Source organism: Euprymna scolopes, chromosome 26 (genome assembly GCF_053919585.1).
Source record: "Euprymna scolopes isolate OS-2025 chromosome 26, ASM5391958v1, whole genome shotgun sequence".
NCBI lineage: Eukaryota > Metazoa > Mollusca > Cephalopoda > Sepiida > Sepiolidae > Euprymna > Euprymna scolopes.
In genome coordinates this window covers 97419743-97443338 of record NC_136507.1, presented here as the reverse complement: position 1 = coordinate 97443338, position 23596 = coordinate 97419743, and the positions used below count along the sequence as shown (strand labels likewise).

The 23596-nt window shown below is 32.7% G+C and overlaps 1 protein-coding gene across 11 annotated transcripts in view; it reads right to left on the bottom strand.

Annotated features, from left to right (window-relative positions):
- Positions 1 to 23596, bottom strand: part of LOC145248297 (kalirin-like) — an 858283-nt gene that overhangs the window by 724835 nt on the left and 109852 nt on the right. For all 11 annotated transcript variants that reach the window (XM_080110176.1, XM_080110182.1, XM_080110183.1 and 8 more), the window contains one exon: positions 4039 to 4113. In XM_080110176.1, the coding sequence (XP_079966302.1) occupies positions 4039 to 4113 (75 nt within the window). The remainder of the gene's footprint in view (positions 1 to 4038; positions 4114 to 23596) is intronic.

The window sequence follows — 23596 nt, the reverse complement described above, 5'->3', positions numbered from 1 at the left end:
CAATAAGTTCAGAAAATCTATTTTATAGATTATAAAAGACATAATGTACATGTCAATATCTGCGTGCGTTTCCTATAAAAAGAAACGATAAAAAAAAATCCAAAAATTATAACTAGAACCCGTAGAAATTCCATGGTAGTTGAAAATTTTTAGAACACATTATAAATAAAATTGATAAAAAATAAAATAAAGCCAATAACGACGAATTTAAAACAATTTTTTAGCAAATTCTTTTTTAAACCTTTTAAAGCTAAAAAGAATTGATTTAAAAAATGTTTGATTTTTTTTCAATGAAAATTTAACACACAACACATTGTTTTTTTGCAGAATAATTTTTTATACAAAGGAACACATGTCAATTCACTTGCACATTTTTTTTTAATTAAAACAAAAAACTATAATAAAAAACTTAGTCTCCTTTTTAACTTTTTTTTTAACTATAAAATAAAATAGCCAATTTGAAACCAAAAACAGACAGCTAGGTGTTTTTTTTTTTTAATGAAAATTTTTGAAGAGGAAATGGTTTTAATGATTTTTAATTGATAGAGAGCAACTACAAAGGAAGGCAATTCACTTCTCATTAATTAATGTTTGTGATGATGTTTTTTTTTTGTGACACTGGATGTACGGACAAGTAAATTAATATTTAAATACTAGCAAAATAATCCGAGGTTGTCCGGGGTAAAAGTGTAACATAAGTTCTATCCTTTTATCTCTCTTCATTAGTCTATCTTTCTCTTTCCCAACTTTCCCCCCTCCTTCACCACAATCATTTTTTCTCATCTGTCTACCCCATTTCTCTCTCTGGATATATACAAATACGAACGAGTCAGCATAAAGGAAATAACTCCTTGATTAAAAAAAAAAAAAAAATCGAGTTACTTCCCATTAGGAAGCACATACAATTTCTGGAAAATAAATAAATAAAATGACCTTCCCTGACGAAATCTGTGCTAGTTTAGGTTCAAAGAATGAATAATACTATTTGTTTTGTTTTTTTTTTAGTTTTTACATATATTATTCACCCGGTGCAATCCTGATCAAGAAAATATGAATTTGTTGGGTGTTTGTTTTGTAGTTTTCAACTTTTATTTGGGTACACACACACACAAACACACCATCCATATAATAGATTTTCCAGAGAAAACAATGTAAGTGATCTAAAGTCCCAAGGAAGTTACAAATGAAGAACCTACTTTAATATTTCAAATATATCCTGTGTCAATGAAAATTAAATAATATGTACAAAATTCTTTATGGAAGACAATGGAAGTGGTCCTGAATTTCTATGTGCCTGTCTTTGTGTTAAATTTCTACATGCCCCCTCCTAAGGGAACTACAGGGTCAAAACATCTTAAGACTTGAACTTAGGTAGATCTGATTATAATGAAATTTAATGCATGTGTCAGAGAATTTTCCAAAACTTCAGTTTCTTCCAACTATATTAGGAAGCAAACGCTAGATATAGTGTTATGAGCATAGTGAAAAACTACGCAGAGTTCTACATTAAATCCGAGCAATATAAAATCTTCCATACTTTCTATTACATAACAGCTTTTATGTAATTTTTTATTGGGTAAGATTTAGTATTAGTCTTTCACAAATTAACATAAGTTTTGTACAAGTTTTAAATGCCTTGTGTCTCAATGTGGAAATCAAGGTTCAAAATTAACATTGTTTTTTAAAGTATGTTGTAACTTTAAACAATATTCAATTAATGATACAGAGGTTGAAAAAATTATCTTTTTCAATTGCACTATCATTTTTTTTTGTTAAAAAAAAAAAAAAAATATTTAGCTGCATTAAACAGCTCTGAGACAGCGAAACAGTCTGTGAATGATATTATATATTATTTTTTAGAGGGAATTAGACCCGGAGAAAGATACGGTAATAAAAAATAAAACGTATATATATATATATATATAAAATTTTAGAGTGAATTAGACCTGGAGTTTAAAGAGCAGAGTTTATTTTAATGTATTAGCAAATGTATTAATACTATTAAAAGAAAACAATGCCCATTGTACTGTAGATATATAAAAAGCTCAATAGGTATAGATATCCTAGAGCTATATATTACTATTGAGTAAAACGATTCATAATTTTTAATTAAAAATCAGTTTCAAACGGAAGAACCAAAATCAATAGATTGTATGATCGTTTCAGAAACGATGTTCATTTTATTTAAATTGACAATAAATATTGACAATTATTTGACAAAAGTTTTGTCCTTTACAAAGTCTCCTCATCAGCAAAAATAAGAGGGGGGGTTAAAGACACAAAAATAAATCTAACATTTTAGTCGTGAATAAGGCAGATATTCCTTTTTTTATCTCCATTATAAAATCTGTTTCGATTAGAGTCAGTCTATCTTTTGGCATGCTGTTATATAGTATAACATAAAAATGTGACGTCTTTGCTGTTGCATCCATCGCCAAACTGAAAGTGGCAAAGGTTTAAATCAAGGCTAGTCAATCGAAAAGAGGGGATGACTTTCGAATATATCAGTGAAAAAAGGCGATCTCGCCTTGTAGAAAAGTGTCCAGTTGAGGGTGAAGGAATTAATGTTTTAAGAATTTTTTTTTCGATATTTGCCATCCGAAGGGTCGAGCTTCCAAACAATACCTACCTCATGATAATCCGTTGTCTCAGTTGAAAGTTTTAGGCAAACATACACATTTAAACGTGTGTGTGTGTGTGTGTGTGTGTGTGTGTCTGTCTGTGTGTGTCTCTGTGTGTGTGTGTCTGTGTCTGTCTCCGTCCTTGCCAGTGAACTTAATCAGTACCGATTCAGGAGAAGTATGGTTTGGGATTGCGCAAGACTTGCCTCACAATTACATGTGAAGCTACTCTTACAGCCACTACCTTTCGAAACTGAATGGAGATGATTAGTCTGGTGGTTTAAAATTTATGTTAACAGAATGTAACTTAAACAGAAATGATTTTCATATCAAAATTTGTACCCTTGTATAGCTGCAAGACATAGGTGATGATAAAATGTCAAAATGACACGATCCAGGCTGCAGTGTATCAGACAGAGGAAATTGCCAGTTCACTGTAAAGGCTTCCATGAGCAATTTTCGCCATACGTCAACTGGTATAGCGATGTCATCCGACGTCAGTTTGACATCATTGATGACAGCCCAAGGCCACATAGTAGGCCATTTAAGATATCAAAGAAATCAGTTGATGATAACCTACTCCTAGTGAACAGTACAAGTTAAATTGCAAGACATGAAAAATTGGAAGACATTCATAAAACATCTCAGCTCAACATAAGACACAAAGAAAAATGAAAATAGTAAAATTAAGAAAAAATGTATGTTGAATTGATCCAAATTTAACCACGAATAACACATTCTGTTAACTATGATTCTTGTGTAAGTTTATTTGTCCATCAGAATGACAAGGACCATCTGACCATCCTTAAGGGTGAACAGCTCGCATGTGCTGAATTGTGAAGCAAACATTGCATAATCTCTAACCACTTCTGAGTTGGCGCTGTTTGATTCCAGTAGCAAGAAGTCCAAGATGAGTAGACACAGTGTGGAGATAAACAGAGAGCCCATACAGCACCCAGTATCCTAAATAGTCACCCGTTTTAGTATTAACTAGGCTCAACAATGCTTAACTTCAGAGATCTAATAGTATCAACATCATTGCGCTATTTATGTATGCAAGTATTAATCTATATTAAAAGATTTTTCTCATGATTTACAACTTGACTATATATGAGATCTGAAAATATTAGCATAATAGTGGAAGATGCCAAAATCCACCATTTTGAATGCGACTCAATTCAATAAAACACATTCAATGAAAACAGTGAACATATCTTGCTATACTGCAGAAAAATTATTTCATAATTTAAAATGTAAAAATTGAAGGTGATACTTCTGAGAAATTAAAGATCAAGATGAACTTTTTCTTTTATTTTTACCTTTAAACAAATGGCCTTCCTTTTAAATCATTAAATCCGACATGCCAATGCTAAATATTTACTTTATTTTAAAATTTGAATAAAATTGGTTTTATTACCTGAAAGGTATGCAACTCTTTCTCTGAGAATAGGGACAATATCTGCTGCTTTCAACCCATCATTTCTTCTGCCGCCTAGAATGAAAGAAAAATAATGAAGGGAAAAAATAATGAAGGAAAAAGATTTTGTAAAAGATATTTATATTAACAAGTAAATCCAGAAAACAGGGTTCAAGTCTAGAAAATAAATTGTAGTTTTCAAATTATTCATTGAAAATTAGGAAAAATACTGCAAAAATAATGAGAATTTTTTTTATTTTTTATTTGATACAGATGCAAAGTAAGAACCATGCTATCATCAGAATTTTCCTGACAGTTTTTGCAAAATGCCAGAAATTGCTGAACGAAAGTTTTGCAATTTTATTTTTGGGTAAATGTTGGCTGCTTTTTTTTCTATGAAAAATATATTTGTTATTATGAAGATAATTCCAGAAAAAAAATAGAAAACTGAAAATATTTTTGGTTGCTACAAACAAAAATATACAATGAATAAATGAGATAATTTTTATTAAACTTTAAGAAAATTCAAATTAAGAAAAAAAACTCATTGCAAGGTAAGTTGCATGAATAAATATTTATCTTTGAATAACAAAGAACTGATAGCAAACATTTTTATTAATTCGTTTTATTTGATTTTTTTTTTTTTAATCAAAAAGAATTTTTTTTTTTTAATTTAATAAACCAATGATAAAAAACAAACTTAAATATTTTCTTAATTCAAAATTTAGAAAATTAAATTTCCTTAAATAACATTGGCTGATACGATTTCATTGGCTCATCATTTCAGAACCTTTCTGTCTTTAACATTAAATGCCTGGAAAATTCAAACCATGGTACGATCCTTATTTTGCTTAAGTGCCAAACAATTTAAAAAAAAAACAAAAACAAATGTAATAATAATAATAATAATAATAATAATAATAATAATAATAATAATAATAATAATAATAATAAAAAGACGAAACTATTATGACCATTTTTGTATGCGTTTCTCGCCTCTGCATGACTTGTAGATTTTCATTTATTTACTATTAATCAATTATTAAAATAAAATAAATGTAATGACATTAAAAAAATCTAATTTTTAAAAATTCTATTAAAAAAACATAAACAAGGCAACCATTTTAATCTTTCATTAATAGTTGATAAAAAAAAATAGCAGCATTTAAACTGTTGAATAGAGCCACTTTTGGTTTTAAATTTCATAGTATAACATAAAAATGTGACGTCTTTGCTGTTGCATCCATCGCCAAAACCGGAAGTGGCAAAGGTTTAAATCAAGGCTAGGCAATCGAAAAGAGGGGATGACTTTCGAAAATATCAGTGAAAAAAGCGATCCCTCCTTGTAGAAAAGTGTTCAGTTGAGGGTGAAGGAATTAATGTTTTAAGAAATTTTTTTCGATATTTGCCATCCAAAGGGTTGAGCTTCAAAACAATATCTACCTCATGATAATCCGTTGTCTCAGTTGAAAGTTTTAGGCAAACATACAAAAATACATACATACATTTAAACAGACAGGTGAGATTTATATCATGTATTAAAACTAAAAGTTTTGGGAGATGGGAGGGAAGTGGCTGTGGTTTCATACCTTTCCCAGAATCAGTATGTAAATAACCAAAATAGGTGTTACAGGGTTTTAATATGGCATAGTCGACTCCATAACTTATGATCATATCCATTTGACTAAACATGCTAAAACATTTAAAACTTTAGAAAATATTTTTAAAAAATATTTCTCATTTTTACCTAGGTTCCAAAAACATAATGAATCATTTGATTCGAGAAAAAAAAGTTGTTTCTTTTAATTCAAAATATTGTGTTTGACTTATGCATATCAACATATAAAGGCAACGTTAAAAAATGTTTGTTTTTAGTATACTTTTGTTTCAAACAAAATCTGTAAATAGTTTCAAAATACTTAAAAATTGCTAAAGCTGTTTCCCATAAAGGCTATTAATCAAGATGTGTGTGTGTGCGCGTGTGTTCGCACGTGTGTGTTTGCAAATGTCATTGTGGATATAAATAAGAAAAAAATACATGTGTGGTTAATACAAAAAATAAAAACTGCATTAAAATTATTTGAATTTTAAAACGTTAGCAAAAATTTTTTTAAAGTTTTTTTTTGTTTTTTTAAGTTGAAGCTTATTAAAATATGTTTAGAAATCTATTAATAAAAATTTCTTTGAACTCATATAATGTTGAATGGAACGAGATGGGGAGGGGGTGGGGGTTCCATTGAGCTCGGCTTTGGAGTTGGAGATTTCGTTGCCAAGTATTTAAAACGATTAAAGTTCACAGATTGACTTTTCTGGAGAGGCCAAAATCTAGTTGTTCCGTCGTGAGGTTTATTTTCGGAGAGTAGTATGGTCTTCAAAAAACCTTCCTAATGAAAAATGACGGAACAGTTAAACCAATAACCACAGACGAAAATAGAGTCTGGCTAAAGCATGACCATAGTAATAGTAAGACTTTAATGTATTCCAGCATGAAATGACAAAATGTTAGAACAATCGAAATAATATAGTGTAGCCTTTCTTTACATGAATAATAATGATTACACTACTTAGCGTCGTGTTGTAGTAATTTTTGTTTTATATTTACTGAGAATTTTCACACAGGCCATCAAAGATTTGTTAATCGCTGTAATCCAAGTGACAGCAAGTCTCCCCAAATTTCCAGTACTCTCCACCTCTTAATAACCTTTGCAAATGAATTTGCATTATTGCAACGGCCGTTTACCATTAATTTATCACAAGCAAGAAACGACCATTGGTCTTCACTGGAATTTGGGTGGCAATAAGCCTTCGCAAGGTCCCAGTTCACTTTGCACTCATCCATTAGAGGCTTGGTTAGTGCTTTCTCTCCTACGGCCTTTTCATCCTCCTTTACCTTTCATGACTATTTGATGTGATGCCGGTTGATGCTGATACTATAGTTGTTTTTAGGTTGGGTTTGTGTGCGTAGGAGGTAACTTACAATTTAACGGTTTCAATTTTCTTGATTCCATATGGTGTTTCTTTATATTTTTGTTTTACTTCTGTTGCAGTTTCTATATGTCCAGTTAGCGTTTGTAGTTCATGTGTATTAGTTTTTGCATTCAAGGGTTTTCTTTAATATTCCAGCAGTTTTCATTATTGTTATCCGTTGTATATTCTCAGCCATCCCTCCAATTCCAATCTCTCCCATTTTTTTTTTTTAAAGGTTTTCCAAATTGTTCCTAGTGCTCCTATTATTAGTTTTATCTTCATTTTCTTTATCTTCCATATCCCTTACGTCTCTCTGGCCAGTTCCGTGTATTTGCTCCTCTTCTCAGTCTCCTTGATATTTATCCTGCCGTCTGCTGGAATGGTGAAATTAACTGGCAGGACTTTTCCTTCTTGTTAACTGTTATGAGATCCGGTCTTCTTGCTTGGATGGAGTTATGCTGTTATGTCCATGTCCCATAGGATTTTGTGATTTCCATTTTCGAGTACTGTTGTACATTTATGCTTGTACCATTTGTCTGGGTGTTCAAAATGCAGTTGTTTGCATAATTCCCAATATACTGCCTTTCCCACTTGATCATGTCTATTCTTATATTCTTTTTTTTTTTTTTTTTTTTTTTGCTGCATTCATTTATGTGGTTTATTGTTTCATCTTTTTGTCCACAAAGTCTACATTTGTTGTTTTATGATGTCTTGGCGAGCTTTGCTTTGATGTAGTTGGTTCTAAACTTGTTATTTTGTGTGGCTGTTATTAAGGATTCAGTTTCTTTGGTTAGATGTTCTTTATATGGTTATGTCAAAGTGTTTCGTGAATCTCATTTGACCATTTTATGAATCGTCCATGTAGCTGTTTCTCTTCCCATTTTTCTTTTGTTTCATCCTTTGCCTCTGTTTCCTGTCTTGTTCATTTTTTCATTGTCTCTTGCTACAGTAATTATCGTTCCTATGTTAAGTATTTTAAATTCTATTTTGTGTCATTCACACAATCTTCTATACAAACCAGCCCTCCTCTTCAGTCCTATTTTCACAGAGTCAGTCAACATCAGCCTTTGGGTGTGGTGCATTGTCATAAGGTTCCTGGTCTTCTGGTCGAGATGTTCTCCTTTGGTCCAACTTATGAACGGCCTGGAGTATCTTACTAGTGATACTGCACATGCACTTTTAATAGGTTCCTTCTATATAGTTTAGTTTCTGGGATTTGTTTTGTTATTCTGAGATATTCCTTCTAATTTTCTCTTTCATTTTGGATGCTTTGGGGATGTCTGCTTCCAAAACTCCCAAATATTTGTAGATGAAATATTCATCTAGTGCCTTCATTTCCGCTTGGTTGGGTAGTTCCATAACTTCCGTTATTTCCAGTTTTCCTCTTTTTATAACTAGCAGTGCACACTTTTCCAGACTGAATTCCATATGGATATCCTAGCTGAAGATTCTGGTTGCGCTTATTAACGTCTGATTCCTTTTAAGTTCTTGCAAAAAATTTCAGGTCATCCATATACATTACGTAGTTCATTCTTTCATCTGTATAAGTGAACTTTTATCTGACTTGGAACTTTTTTTTAATATATTGTTAAGGTGTATCATCGCTAAGATGAACAGGAATAGTGATAGGAAATCACCTTGAAAGATACTTCTTTGTATTTTTATCCGTTATGTATTGTTAATCACCTGTCAGTTCAAGTCTCTGTTCTCATTGGTTTTTAAATCAAATTGATAATCTTGCTTAGTATTCTGTACATTCTTAAGCATTCTATTATTCATGCAATAAGGATACTGCTGTACGTCTTTTTTTTCTTTTTTTTTTTTTTTTTGTAGTAAATCCATTCCATAACCATTTTTTGTTGTTTTTTCATCTTTCATGATATTTTGGTCTATGTATAACATAAATAAGGGAGTAGTAAATTTGTTCTCTCATTTGTGCTATTAAGATTTTTCACATCATTAGTAAGCAAATTATAGGCTTGTTGTTGTTGGGGGGGGGGGGGCAGTTCCATTTTCTGTGCCCATTTGTACCATTATGGTTCTACCTTTGGTCATCCATTCAGTAGTAGTAGTGATATAAAAATAAAAAGTGAAATGCAGAGACAAAATAAAGTCAACATTCTCCATCTTTTTTTTTTTTTTTTTTAATTCCAAAAAACTTTATCCAAGTACAAAAACAATGGTTTTTGCACCGAAATATTTCGCTTGAAAAATGATAAATTTTGCTTTTGTATTTTTAAAAAGTTCTTTAAATAAAAAGGACGAAATATTAATCAACCAAAAATGGTGTTTAATTATATTTTTGTTTTCTGCCTGTAAAGCAATTTAGTTTTTCAATATTTGGCCAGATTTAATCCGTAAATGTTTTTATTTATCCCCCCACCACCACCTGTCTCTCTATATATATATCTATATAAGTGACCTGGTAAGGCCACAGGGGAGATAACCGAAGCAATAAAACTCAAGTTGGCCTGCAGGACACTATACATACAAATGTAGGCAAATTTGGGCATATTTCATTAGTTTGAAAACAGAAATTCTTTTTTACCAATTGTCATAAAATTTTAATCATAAGGCTGCAAATTTTCATGTAGTTTCGTCCCATAGAACCAAAGATATGAGCATTTCAATATTCAATTTGACTACCAGTATAGATATATCCATAGATATAAAATTGCCAACAAAGGTGGTATAAGTTCCAAATCTCAGTGATTATTGATCAAAATTTAACAAATGAAGACTCGTTGGAAAGCTAATGACCTAAATTGTGTAGTGGACTATTAAACATTTGCCCTTAAGGTCACACATTAAGGGGATCATTCATCATCCAGAACCTATTTTTGGTACTTTTTTTACAGCCATAAAAGGTTTTAATCATAGTAATTTGTTTTCCTAGTTTTGCATATGAATTACAAAATATCTGATATTTCTTCAAAACCTCCGGCCCTGATGGAGGGAAAACTAAAACTTACTGCTATGGTTTCAAATCTGAAATAACGGCAAGGGGAGACTTGATTTCAAATATTTCTCATATATTATATCTCCCCTCTTTGGTTTTCATACATAAAGTAAATTTCACAGTGTATAAGGATTATTTGATACTGGAGATATTCATAATTGTACTCTATTTCCAAAAGTGGGGAGATATAACATGAGAAATATTTGGAATCAAGTCTCCCCTTGCTATTATTTCAGATCATTTGAGACCATAGCAGCAAGTTTTAGTTTCCCTTCCATCAAGGCCCAAAGTTTTTGGGGAAATATAAATATATATATGATGGACTTTCCAGTCGATTTCAATGTATGAGCTTCCGCCACAGCAATTAAGTTGCTCGGAAATCCACACGATTTGTTTATAGTGGTGATGCCTTTGTGTAGAACCATCCACACTTTTTAGTATTAATGCTAACCTTTGTCGGTGCAGACGACTGCCACGAGACAGAGTACACAGTAAACTGCAGGTTTTTTACATCAGTTTCCTTCTCCAAGATACATGTCAAATATATATATATATATATATATATATATATATATATATATATATATTGATACAGTTTTTGTTAAATAAAACAGCATCTTCTGTTTTTTTTTAATTTTCTTTGTAATATTCTCAATGCGACGAGCAAGTTTTCTGGTTTTGGGTGGTAGTTAATACGATATGATCCCAAATGTTGTTTCAGCATCTCTCTAGCGCTTTTGAAATTTGTGATCATCAGGAGTATTTTTTTTTTTTTTTTTTGTTAGAAAAAGGCTTATTTTTTCGTTTGTGATTTTTATCATTTTGTATGAGATCATCAAAATCGACCAATAATAGATACTGAGATTAAAAACAGTCAACCATATTGCTTTCATCTTTTTTTTTTTTTTTTTTTTTAATCAGTATAAAAAATTTTAAATCAAGAAATATCTTAATTTAACATTTTTCACAAAATACACTTTGTTTGGCTGCACAGACATTCAATTAGCACAAAACTATTAAAATAGATTAATCATAAAATCTTAAAATGTAGTTTATATTGGGTAAAAGATGATGTGGACTGATGTGGCACAAGGCTGGAAGGTGATGTAAGTTAGCTAGCCCCACCGCCGAAGTGGAATTATGTACAAAAATAAACACAGCAGTGAACATTATCCAGAAGTGGCACCTCAGGCAATTGGTAATAAACTAACTCTCTCCCTTTCATAAAGAAGAGGTACTTCCTGGGAGGGTGCATCTCCTAGGACATAGTTGAACCATACCTCATTCAAACAAAACATAGCCTGATGGTGTCATACCGCAGTCTCTGGCCTGTCAGATTGATTGAACTTTGGCTCGTATGCAAATAACCACAGCATTTTGTATGTGGTTTTATACCATATTACAGAGGTATCTGGCATTGCCCGGGACAAAAGTGTAATATATTCCTATTTAAAACTTTTGTCTTTTCTGTCTCTTTCCTCCTTCTCTGGCTCCTCTCCATCTTCACTCCTTTTCTTCTCTACCCAGCCCATTCCTCTCTCAGACATACATACACATCCTGCATATAGATTTATTTCAGAAGGAGTTGACATAAGGGAACTAACTTCTTATATATAAAAAAAAAAAAACTATTACTTCCCTTTAGTTAGTGGCTGGGAAAAAAAAAATTCCCAATATATCATCTTTACTGTTAAAATTAAAGACAGAACACTGAAATTTCTGGCTGTAATATCACAAAATAGTTATTTCCTTTGCATTATTTTTCAAACTACTGTTCTCATCTCAAGTGTTACCTTCACTATGTTTCAGTCAATGTAATCTCCAACCCCTTCAACTCGGGAATCTGCATGGAATTTTGAACGGAACCCTTTATTAAATCCACGGTGGTAACATGCTCTCGTTCCATTAGCCATGACTGGGTAGAAGTCCTAAGTAATTTGCAATTGTATTTTGAGTGTCGCCCACATTGAGGATTGAACCTTCAAACTACAGAAGAATAATTTTAAAACGGAAGTACTTTTTTATCCATTATACCACAGGTCCAAAGAATCCAAATAATCAATCCTCATCTTAAAAATTCAGAAACAGTTATTTCTTTGTTTTATTTTTCGTTGCCATAGTTACTATAACCTTCTTCCAATGTCAATTACAAGACTAAATGGAGCACACCAGTCTGAGTGCAAATGATGCAAATAACAGATGTTCATTTAAAAAATTCCCAGATTGTACATATGGATGCTACGAATGTTTTGAGCCATAATATATTACACACACACACACACACACACACACACACACACACACACACACACACACGAATAAATCTGATAAATGTAACCAGATCCTATTTGCTATGCGACAGCATTTCATAAATATGGATGTGGTATGAGATTGTTGACATAGACAAACCATTCTTTAGCTACCTGATGCATGGCATTCTTTTAAACTAAAGAAAAATCAGGTGAATACCATTTTAAGGGAAGGAAGGGCGGGAGAGGGGGGAATGGGGGTGGGAAGAGGGTTGATAGAAGGGAAGAGAGAAAATGAGGAAAAAAAAAAGAGGGAAGGATAAGGAGAGAGATTGTGGCTGGGAGGAGTCCTATTCAAAAACAAAAAAATAAAAATAAAAATATAATTATAAAATCGAATCCACCATAAAGGATTTTGGTCTGTTTGCAAAAAAGTTTGTCTTTTTAATCTTGTGAGGAGTTGAAAAAAAAAAAAAAATGAATTAGACGAGGGAGTTAAAGAGAGAGAGAGTAAAGAGGATGAAAAAAAGAGTTGAGAAAAGAGAAAAAGAGGGATAACGGAAAGTCCTATTTTAAAAATAATCAAATTTAATTACAAAATAAAATCCACCTAAATGCATTTCAGTCTGTTCATAAACAAGTTTGCCATTTTTATATTTTGTGAGGGGTTGACGAGAAAAAAAATATTCTGTGGCCTTCAGAAATTTTCAAGCATTAAAACCGTCAAAACCGTGATCATTATTTTTAAATGATTAGCAAAAAAGATTGAAAACTGGAAAACTATTTGCATACAATAGTTTTATATAAAGATTAAAATATTACTTTACCAAAATGTAATTATAGTTTTATAACAATTTGGTTCAATTGATAATTTAATGACAAATGATACCGTAATAGTTAACCTTAAAAAAATAATAATATTGTTTAAAAGAATAAAAAAAAGGTTCCCGGGTATATTTGGGTTAAGTACAGCTATTATAATAAATAGACTTTTTGCCTTGTGAAAACAGGCAAACGTTATGGCCTGAATGAATGCTTTATGCCAAATTACTGCTTGAATATCGTTAAATTTGTGCTGATTTTTGCATTAAATACTAACCACTATTCATCCCTAACTGTGTATCGAACGGATACTATAATACGTAGTTTGTTGCAACTTATAACAAAGGTTCATACAAAATTTCAACCAGATCTGCCCAGTAGTTTCTGAGAAAAAGTAGAACAGACAGACTAAGAGAAATAGAAGAGATGCAATATCTACTTTGTTAATAGCTGAGAAAAACATTTGATCTCGTTAGACTGAAATAAATTAGTACCACCACTAATATTAGTTCAGCTAAATACATCAGGTTAGTCTACTTTTCAAACAACACAGATTGAAACTAACAATTGTTCAACCACAAAAGATTTTCTTCCCTCCATTCATAAAAGGTGAAAGGTCTTTCAGGTTACTTTTTTGCAAAACGCTTTGTAAATTTCCATTAATACAAGATGCAACGAACACAAAGTTAGCTGAGCTTACTCTATTTCTCTCCTCAAATTCTCAGGATTTGGCAAAAGCACGCAATTTTGTCCTTACAAAGAACGTTGCTTTAAATTATGTCAAACTATCAAAAAGATAAATACTTTATAACAAACATCAAGCTCCACAAGGACAAAAACAAAAATAGATAACAAAAAAAAAAAAAGTTAATGTTAAAGAAACCTAAGCAAGCATTCAACATGCTATATATATATATATATGTATTTTTTTTTTTGATAAATACTTTACATTGTTGAGCGGTTAGACGAGTTATTGCTGTGTCTTATAAGGAGGAACCAGAGAAAGGAGCTCAGTCGAGCACCTTCCATGGATTACTTGGTAGCGACATGGTTGACAAGTGATGCTCTTTTAATTAAACTGAAGTACAACCGTCACCCTAAGTAATCCAATTTACAGAATTTCCACTACCTATAATCCTATTGACTAATGTATACCAATTAACCCTTATCCTCGAGTGGCCTCCAGGCCTTGATAAGTGGTAACTCCTTTGCTAAAAAAAAAAAAAAAGTACATATGGGGATAGATATTGGATTAGTTACCTTCATCATGTGACACAGTGAAGAAATATTTGGGCGTGGTTAGGTTAAAAAGATGGAGAAATGGAATTTTTCACATAAATTTAGATTTTTTTTTGTTTTTCATAGGAGTCACCAGTTATCAAGGCCTGGAGGCCACTCGAGGATAAGGGTTTAGGAGTGTAAGATAGTCATTGGCAAAACATCGTAGTAATTGTTAGTAGTGGAAATTAGGTAAATTGGATTACTTAAGGAGAGGCTCATCAAGAACTTGTTTACATTGAACTTGAAGACTACCATATTGTAGTCGGTTGGAAAGCAGGAAAACAGAACAGGCATGGAGTTCTAAAAAAGATTCCATAGACAAAACTTCCATGTGTAGGTTTAGACGCAGATAAAGAGTGGGGAAAATTATTGATAGTGGTTTCAACTAGACGAGTGTTTTTCTTGAAAGTCATGCCACCGGGATCATAGATTGGAACTCAGATAAGCACTTACCATGAAAATAAAGTAGAGATAGGCTTGCAATGTCTCTTCTGTGGGAAAGACGTTGCAGGGGAGAAAAAAGGGCATCCTCCACTAGGCTATGAAGTCTATTTTGAACTGTCAAGGCAGGATAAGCTGCTTCTAGCAGCTCCTGTCCAGATGTAGCAACAGTACTGCATTCTTCAACGTACTTGGCTCTTATACAGATAGAGAATTGTATCAGCAGCGAGATATCTACTGGAGCGATAGAAGGATCCCACCATTTTTCCAGCAGCCTTGGCAACGGATTCGATGTACGTGTTCCATCTCAGATCAGGAGTAACGGTCAGACCTAGAAGATTGTCAAAACATGGAGCCTCCAGAAGACGAGAGCCATTCATTTCCACTGATGCAAGACGGGGATCAGAACGTTGATGATGTAAAGATAGAAGCTTGGTTTTAAATGCATTAAAATTAATCAACTACCTCTTTCCCCATTGCACCACATGATCAAGATCAGAGAAGAGAGAATCAGAGAGAACTTTGCCGTTTACGGCCTTTAAAGTGTTGCCATAGATGGTAGTGTTGTCGGCATAATTGTATACGAATGGTTTTTGGATATGATTTGGGAGGTCATTGATGTAGATCAGGAACAGAGTTGTGCCCAAGACGAACTCTTGAGGGACTCTAGCATTAATACTGTGAGCTAATTTCTGTCCATCAACCACTACTCTTATGCACCTATCAGAGAGAAATGATTTAATGATTGAAAAGACATTTCCAGCTATACCATAGCTGGAGATTTTGTGGAGTAGACCTTTATGTCATACCCTATCAAAGGCCTTTGATATGTCAAGAGCAATCGTCCTAAAAAGGAAGCCTCCATCAAGAGATTCACTAATCCTATGAGATATAACTGTTAGCACATCTTCCAGCAACTTATTCATGACAGACAAATAGAAAATGGTAAATTCCACAAGAAACCTAATTGTAGGAATTTAAACTAATGTGTTCAGGAAGTTGCATCATAAATAGGAAGTATCGAGTGACAAGTAGTTTATATAACAAAGATGATAGTGAAATCATTCTCATTAGCTTTTGGTGTAATTGAGAGAAGTTTGCTCTTGTGTAGTAATATTTGGATATAGTTGTGTTAAAATGACACAAACGGAAATTTTCCACATATAGTGGAAAAAAGCAGAAATTGCAAGCCTTGTACAAAGCTATTAATACAGAAAGTGAAGTCTCGAGATTCATAGTTTTATTTTTTGTTTTTCTTTTTTTAACCGACTCTGGAGTTGGCACTGAAATAATTTTTCAGACAATTCCCCCACTTCTGCTGCAACTTGAAAAGTTATGCTTGTTCTTAGCAGTCTTTGTAGTGTATCTAAACCTATTCTCAAAGTTAATCAAAGCCTTGCATGTGCATCCATTCTTTCAACTGGATAATTAAACAATATAAATAACAAGACAGACGAGACACAAGAGCATCACACGATAAAAGACAAGACAGGCTTACAAAAATCACAACTGTGCAGAGTGAGATGTACATAACCACACAACAAGCAGACAATAGCATAACAACGGAGATGATTGACAAGCCTATTTCAAAGATACAAGTTCAAGCGAAAAGTTTTGGACTCTGTAAACAAATAAGAAACTGCCATTGATAAAGAACAAGAAAATCACTTCATACAAAAATACTTTCAACAACAGAATGGAAGTGGTTGTTCACTGTATTATTCACCAAAGTCAATTATATTCTATTAAAAAAAGGTTATATAATCAGTTGTCAAGAATCATCATGTCAAATATTAAGCAGACTCCAGGTAGATACAATCAACTGATGACTGACAGTTCAGTTTCCATCCTTTGTATAGAAGTCTGCTCTTATTTAAAGGAGATAAGAAAATGAGAAAATTGCCTTCACTTGTATCCATTCAAACAACAAGATAGCAAGTCGAGACATTGTTAGTCTGTTTATTAATAACGTACAGATGAGTCCTGAGAACGGTTCAGGAGAAGCTGGAATTAAAGTTTTTCTTTTTGAAATGATCCAGCTGTAAGGTTCTGCTAGGTGACTGCTACTATACAATGTGACAAAATGGAGTGTGTAAATATCTTTACTAAACCATCTGTTAAACGTTGAATATTGAATGTAGCAGCAAGTCTTGGGAACATACACAAAAAATAAGAGAAAAACAGTTGGAAATAAGTGATCCACTAGGATTATGTAATTTCTACAGATAAGTATAAAAAAACGGAGCTATTAAAACCTAACAATGATATGAAACGAGAAGAAAGAAGCAAACTTAGTGTTTCCAATGATCTTGGCTTAAACAGAGCTAAAAGGGAAAAAGATAACGAAATACCAAGGTCTTATGTACAATATGAAAAGAAACTGGAATCTTGGGAAGATCTGTGTGTCCATGTGCTTTTCTGTTAGTCTGATCCTGACATTCCAGTAATTATCATAGCAATCGGGCGTAAAAGAATTTCAAAAACAACTATCTAGAAAATTATACACAGTGAACAAAGTATAAGAGAAATATAAATACTTGCACTTAAAGGGACAGTTAGAATCTTGAAAAGATCTTAGTTTGAATGCATGAGATAGCGGGTGAATGTCTGGCATCCAGTAGAATGCCCCATCTCCAGCTAGAACACACAAAAAAAAAAAAAAAAAAAAGAAAACGGAGTTCATTAATATTTCTTTTTACATGTTGGTTGACATGTGCTAAATTATTAAGCAATGGTTGCACAATCCCTGGCCACTCCTCTCTAGAGTCAACACTCGATTCCAGTGGCAAGGAGAAGTCCAGGATGACAGGAAACAATGCCGAGATAAGCGAATATGTATAGCACCTGGTATTCCTAAATGGAAGCCCATTTTAGTACTGATCAGGCTCGACAATGTTTAACTTTGGTGATCTAACAGAAACTGGTGTGTCAACCTGATTATGTTTTGTATCAAACTTTAATGTTATTACAAAGAGTGTTGGAGAATCGAAAAGCATAAGATCAGATGCCTACTTTTGAATTCCCAAATATCTACTTCAGACTCCTTATTTTAAAGTCTTCTAATAGTCAGATTGTTGATTCTTCAGAGACTTAAAAATTTGACTCCAATTCCAGAATTCTTATGAGTCAGAATCTTTCCAAAACTGACTTCCAACACTGGTTGTGAATAACAATTAGTGTGAAATTTTGTGTGGTCAAAGTTTGATTTGATTTTATGCAGTAAAATTAATCAACTTGTAATTTTATTTCCTGTGTAGTTGGCAAATATCCATGGCATGCGATAATTCCTCCTTCATGTCTGCATGTTAGTTTTTTTTTTTTTTTATATGTAGAAATAACCAGCGTGGGTGACTGAATGTACCTATTTACTATAGATACTACACTTTGATCTTGTCCCGAAGGCCAAGTACAATAATGTGGATGACTGAATGTAGTGCGCATCATATTTTGAGGTAAAAACTGTTAAAGGTTAGTTTGATGAGTTTAATTTTTTTCGCGCATGGTTATGAAATTAGAAAGTACAAAGTTTGACTAAAACCCAGGATTCTATAAATTTCAACACACTATTCTAAAGTATCCAACTCTGCTTATTTTAAAGTCTTCTAATATTGTTTGTTGATTCTTCGGAGATGAAAAAAATCTGACTCAAACTCCTAGCATTTTAACAAGTCTTTCTTTGACTCTAAAACTTCTGACTTCCTCTAACACTGCATCTGTAGTTACAAATGAAACCAATAACCATTCGTTAAAATGAATCTATGATGTAATCTCTTTGCCTCTGCAAAAGATCTACGAGTACTGTCGGAACATGTCCATGCATCAAAATCTTCAACATGGTTCAAAACGGAAAAGAAAACCAACAATAAACTGCTTTTCCTGGTTACATTAATAACTTTAGCAAAAGCAATTTTCAAAACAATTGTATATTATGAAGAACAACACTGACAAAATGTGTGTTCATATGTCTTTCTGTTAGTCTGATCCCGACTGAACATGGAGGGCAAATATGATGAGAACGGAGAGGAATAGAAAGAAAAATGTATTAAACAAAATGTCTTGATTTGCCGCCTGGAAATTCGATTTCTCTACACGGCAGTACATTTTTTGTTTCACATGAAAATAAATTTTAATATCCAAGAAGAAACTGGTGATTTAAATAGTTTGAGAAAAAAAATATTGCCAATCTTTTTTCTTTTTTATTGACTTGTTCGAAGGGGGGGGGGGTCCTCTACAATTTTAATGAAACAGGTTCTTTAATAGAAAAATATTCAGCGCTTATGGCAACAGAGCCATTAATCTAGGAGGGCTAATTAGTATTGACTAGGCGAAAAGAAGCATAGTTTGCAAGAAACAATTTAGCTAAATAATCAGTCGAACTATGAAGCCATTTTAAGTAAAAAAAAAAAACTCGTCTCCACAAATGCCGAATAAAGTTAGTCTTAAAAAGGAAACAACTTAATTAACTAAAAATGAAACAAACCCAGAAATTGCTGAAACAGTTTACAAAAAAGAAAAAAAAACATTGAAGAATAATCTGAAAAATAAATTAGCGATCATAATTATTAATTTAAATTTTAAAAAAGAGTATGCAAATATTATACCTGAACAATGATAATCAATTGAAAAAGGAAACAAGTAAATTAACTAAAAATGAAACGCTGTTTAAGTAACAAAATTAAACCTGTTAATTAACGAACACAAAACAATAAAAAAAAAATGTTTGATTATTTAGCGTCCTAAATTGTTTTTGTTTGTTTTTTGTTTTGTTTTTTTTTTTTTGCAAAATATGCTTATTTTTGCTTCAATGCTAGTTATCCCCACCTCTAGATTAATGACCGCTGCCATAAGCACACAATATTCACTGGTTAATGTTTGAATTGAAATTGCCACGATTTTTATACAATACTAGCAGAACCAGTGTCCTGGTATTGCCAAGAAAAATTGAGGAAATTAAGAAAACCCTGCTCCCATCCCTGAACCCCTATTGCTAACTTTGTTCATTTTGTTTTTACTTTCTATAAGAAACGTATGTGTTTTATTAAAATGAAAACAATCATTGAATTAGAAAATAAAAACTAATAGTTAATTAATGAGATAGCTTTTTGCACCATAATATGCAAATTAGTTTACTCACTACTCAGCAAGAGAAATGGCCCAGTCTAGTCAACAGAATCAAGCAAATTTAATAAGTTAAACAGTTGGGAAACACATAGATCAAATATAATCTGTATTAGGAAGGTGTTTTCGTAGCAATAACTCCCAAGCAAGTAGAGATAAAACGGTAGATGACAATAGAGGGGGAAAATACCATATTGTATGAATGTTGTATCACAAAGTCTGTATAGTACGCATAGATAGGAAATTACTTGGAAAAAGAAAGAAGGTTGCCTCCCAATTGTTAACTCAGTTTTAAAAAGCCGGACTCGTGTAAAAATTGCCGACTAATTGCCTACTTCAAAGGTGTGGAATTGAATAAAATAAATCTGACTAACGGATTCAAGACTCCCATTTCTGATAATATTCTTTCATGGTAACAAACTAAAGTCAAATCTTCAAATGGAAACATGACAAAAGGGTGTATGAAAATTTGTATAATTATGGTGCATGCGGTGTTTTACTAGCAATACAGTAGAACCCCAGGATACGGTGGCCCTAGGATACGTTTTTTTCAGGTTACAATGTGGAATACGATTTTTTTTCCCGGCCCCTGGTTATGGTATTTGCCCTGCCTTATGGTGTTATATGTATTATGTTATTTGGTTACATACATGTGTATTATCTACTGTACTGTATTTTATTACTAATTTTTAATGTCGTATCCTGAGGTACTCTAAAAAGTCAGAACCTCTATTTAAAACAATAAAAATTAAAAAATCAGAAAACGATAAAAGCTGTTGGAACCAAGTTAGATTTATAAAGAGTAACACTGAAGAATGAGACAATTGAAAGAATCAGTGCACCTATTGCTGCTGCTGCTACCAGTTTTTTTAAGGGTAATTTCCCCCTAATCTACATAATCTACATGTATGAAGTTGTTATTCCTGTGTTTATTTGTTTACAAACTTGGATAAGTATATTTATTTTTGATTGAAGTGATGGTGGGGTTATTACATTATTATAAGGCTATGTTTCCCAAAGGGGGGGGGGGTACCGCCCACTTTAGGAAACATTGGTATTGGGGGAGGGGTAGTAACGCAAAGAAGGATGGTAACTAAAAAATATATACACACACATATATAGAGAGAGGAAATAGGCAAACAAATTTTGTGTTTAATATTGTTTTCAATGTTAAAAAAAAATAAAATAAAGTCGTACGTGTACATTAAGGGTAATTGTGATGACAAATAAAAATGATTATGTTTGAAAAGCAAATTGTTTAATATTGTTTTCATTTAAAAAAAAAAAAATGTTATTAAGATTAAATAAACTGTTTACAAGCCGACGAAGTCGAGCTTCTGTACTATATTATTGTTTTTAAATACATATTTTGTTTATAATATTGTTCTTTTCATTTTGAAAAAAGCTTACATATGTTTATGACATAAGGGTTGCTAACAGTCTATTCTAAAAGCCAAGGGGTACCAGCCTGAAAAAGTTTGGGAAACTCTGTTATAAGGTTTTCGTTGGTTGCTTTACTTTATTGACTAGCGGGGGGGGGGGGTACCCGGCGTTGCCCGGGTGTTTGTAGGTGTGTGTATGGAGGGGGGGGGGAATTAATAATCCTGCTTAAATATTATAAAAAAGACGATGTAAAAAAAAAAAATCCAAAACTAAAACTGAAAAAAAAATGGCATAAATAAACCTGTGTATGGGGGGGGGGGGAACTAAAGAATAAGCGAAGTAATAAAAAAAAAAAAACGTTTGGTCGGGAGGACGGATCCATCTCACAAATTGAATATTATTAAAAATAAAAAATGGTAATATGGTGTGCTGTGTTGAGTATAAAAGGGCATATGGTCCCTCATTTAATCCTAGGCAATGTGTGGTTTGATGGTTCTGTTTTACAGCATGAATTAACCTTTTTCATGCTGAATCCAGTCATTTTGGAAAGAAGTTTTTTACATCTTCAAATATTTATTCATAGTACTTAGTTTAGTTGTTTTGCAGAGAAAAATTGTTTATTTATTTATTTATTTTTTACTTTCTAGTAGATGACTAAGTTTTGCAATGCACCTGACTATAACCTGGATGTCTTCACGTCCAACATAAACAAATTCCTGATAAACCGCCCCCTTAAGTAAGACACTTTATTAGATCTCCATTACTAGCGATTACTACAATATTGTTCCATTGATTACTGTACACACAATAACCCTTATCCCCGAGTGGCCTCCGGGCCTTGATAAGTGGTGACTTCCTTGTAAAAAAAAAACAAAAAAAAAAAAAAAAAAAAAAACAATCACATCAATGTTTAGTGCATTTTAGGTCAGGAAGCAGTTATCTGAAGATAGCTTGATCTGGTAACGCCAGGCCTGAGCCACACAGTGTCTTCTTACTAATCTATAATATAAATCCCACCTGTCTGTATGTATCTATGTTTTTATGTCTGCCTAAAACTATCGACAGAGACGATAGATTTTCACGAGATTGGTATCGTTTTGAAGCTCGACTCTTCGAACGACAAATATCGAAAAATTGGCTAAAAACATTTATTCCTTCACCTTCAACTGGGCACTTTTCTACAGGGAGGCGTCGCTTTTTTCGCCGATATTTTCGAAAGTCACCCTCTCTTTTCAATTGACTAGCCTTCATTTAAACCTTTGCCACTTCCGGTTTGATGATGGATGCAATAGCAAAGACATCACTTTTTTTTTTTTTTTTTTTTTTTTTTTTTTTTTTTTTTTTTTTTTTTTTTTTTTTTAAAAAAACGTTTTTCCTCCTTTGTGGTACAGTTCGAGCCTGCCTGCCTACTACCATTTTTTTTTTGTTTTTTGTTTTGCTCCACACACACCGCCAAACACCTGAGCAACACCGGGCACCCAGGCTAGTCTAATATAAACGAACAGTATTCCTGCTAACAAATATCATCTAACATTTAATAAATTTCTGCTTTCTTTTGAAAGTTTATCATACATTTCTGAACAGGTTTTATTTTTCTATCCACATTTACAGACCTTTCAAATAATAATCATTAGGAGTCACATCCACTTTGTACGGATTATGAACCCATATTTACCTTTAGTTTTCGTCAATCATTCCAATCCGGGCAAGTTAGTTGATGGACGTCCAACTGTTGAGAAATGTCCAATCAAAAACATTTTCTATCTTCTCCTTGGCTTTCCTCTGCCTCTTTTGCCTTCTAACATACACTCAAAACATAACTTTGACTGGCCAGTGGTTGATCGTTTGACATGGCCAAAAAGTTTAAGGGTTTTACTTTTGATTTTATCAAAGAGGGGATAGGGAAGTAGTTTGATGGAGGATGGACATTTTGGTTTTTCGATCAGGCGATGTCCTGCATTATGTGACTTGGAAACACCTCGATGCGATTGGCTAGTTGTGATACAATCAAGGTCATATAAAACTACTAGGGGGACATAAATAAACTTTTACTTTAACATTTATCAGCAATCTTATTTTAGAATGGTGCTATATTTTTAGAAAGCTGCCCAACCCAGCCAGATTCTGTGTTTCAATATCGTCTCATGATCACAGGAGAAACTCAGTCTATGCCCTAAATTAAATGAATTGAGTGACCTGTTTGATGGGTTTACTGTGAATAGTTATGTTTAGGTTAAACTGTGATTTAGCTGTAGACATCAAATTATAAACTTTTCTTAAATACCTAACTTGACATTTTCTATGAAGCACTGCAATTTTTTTTTTTCATGTTCACCTT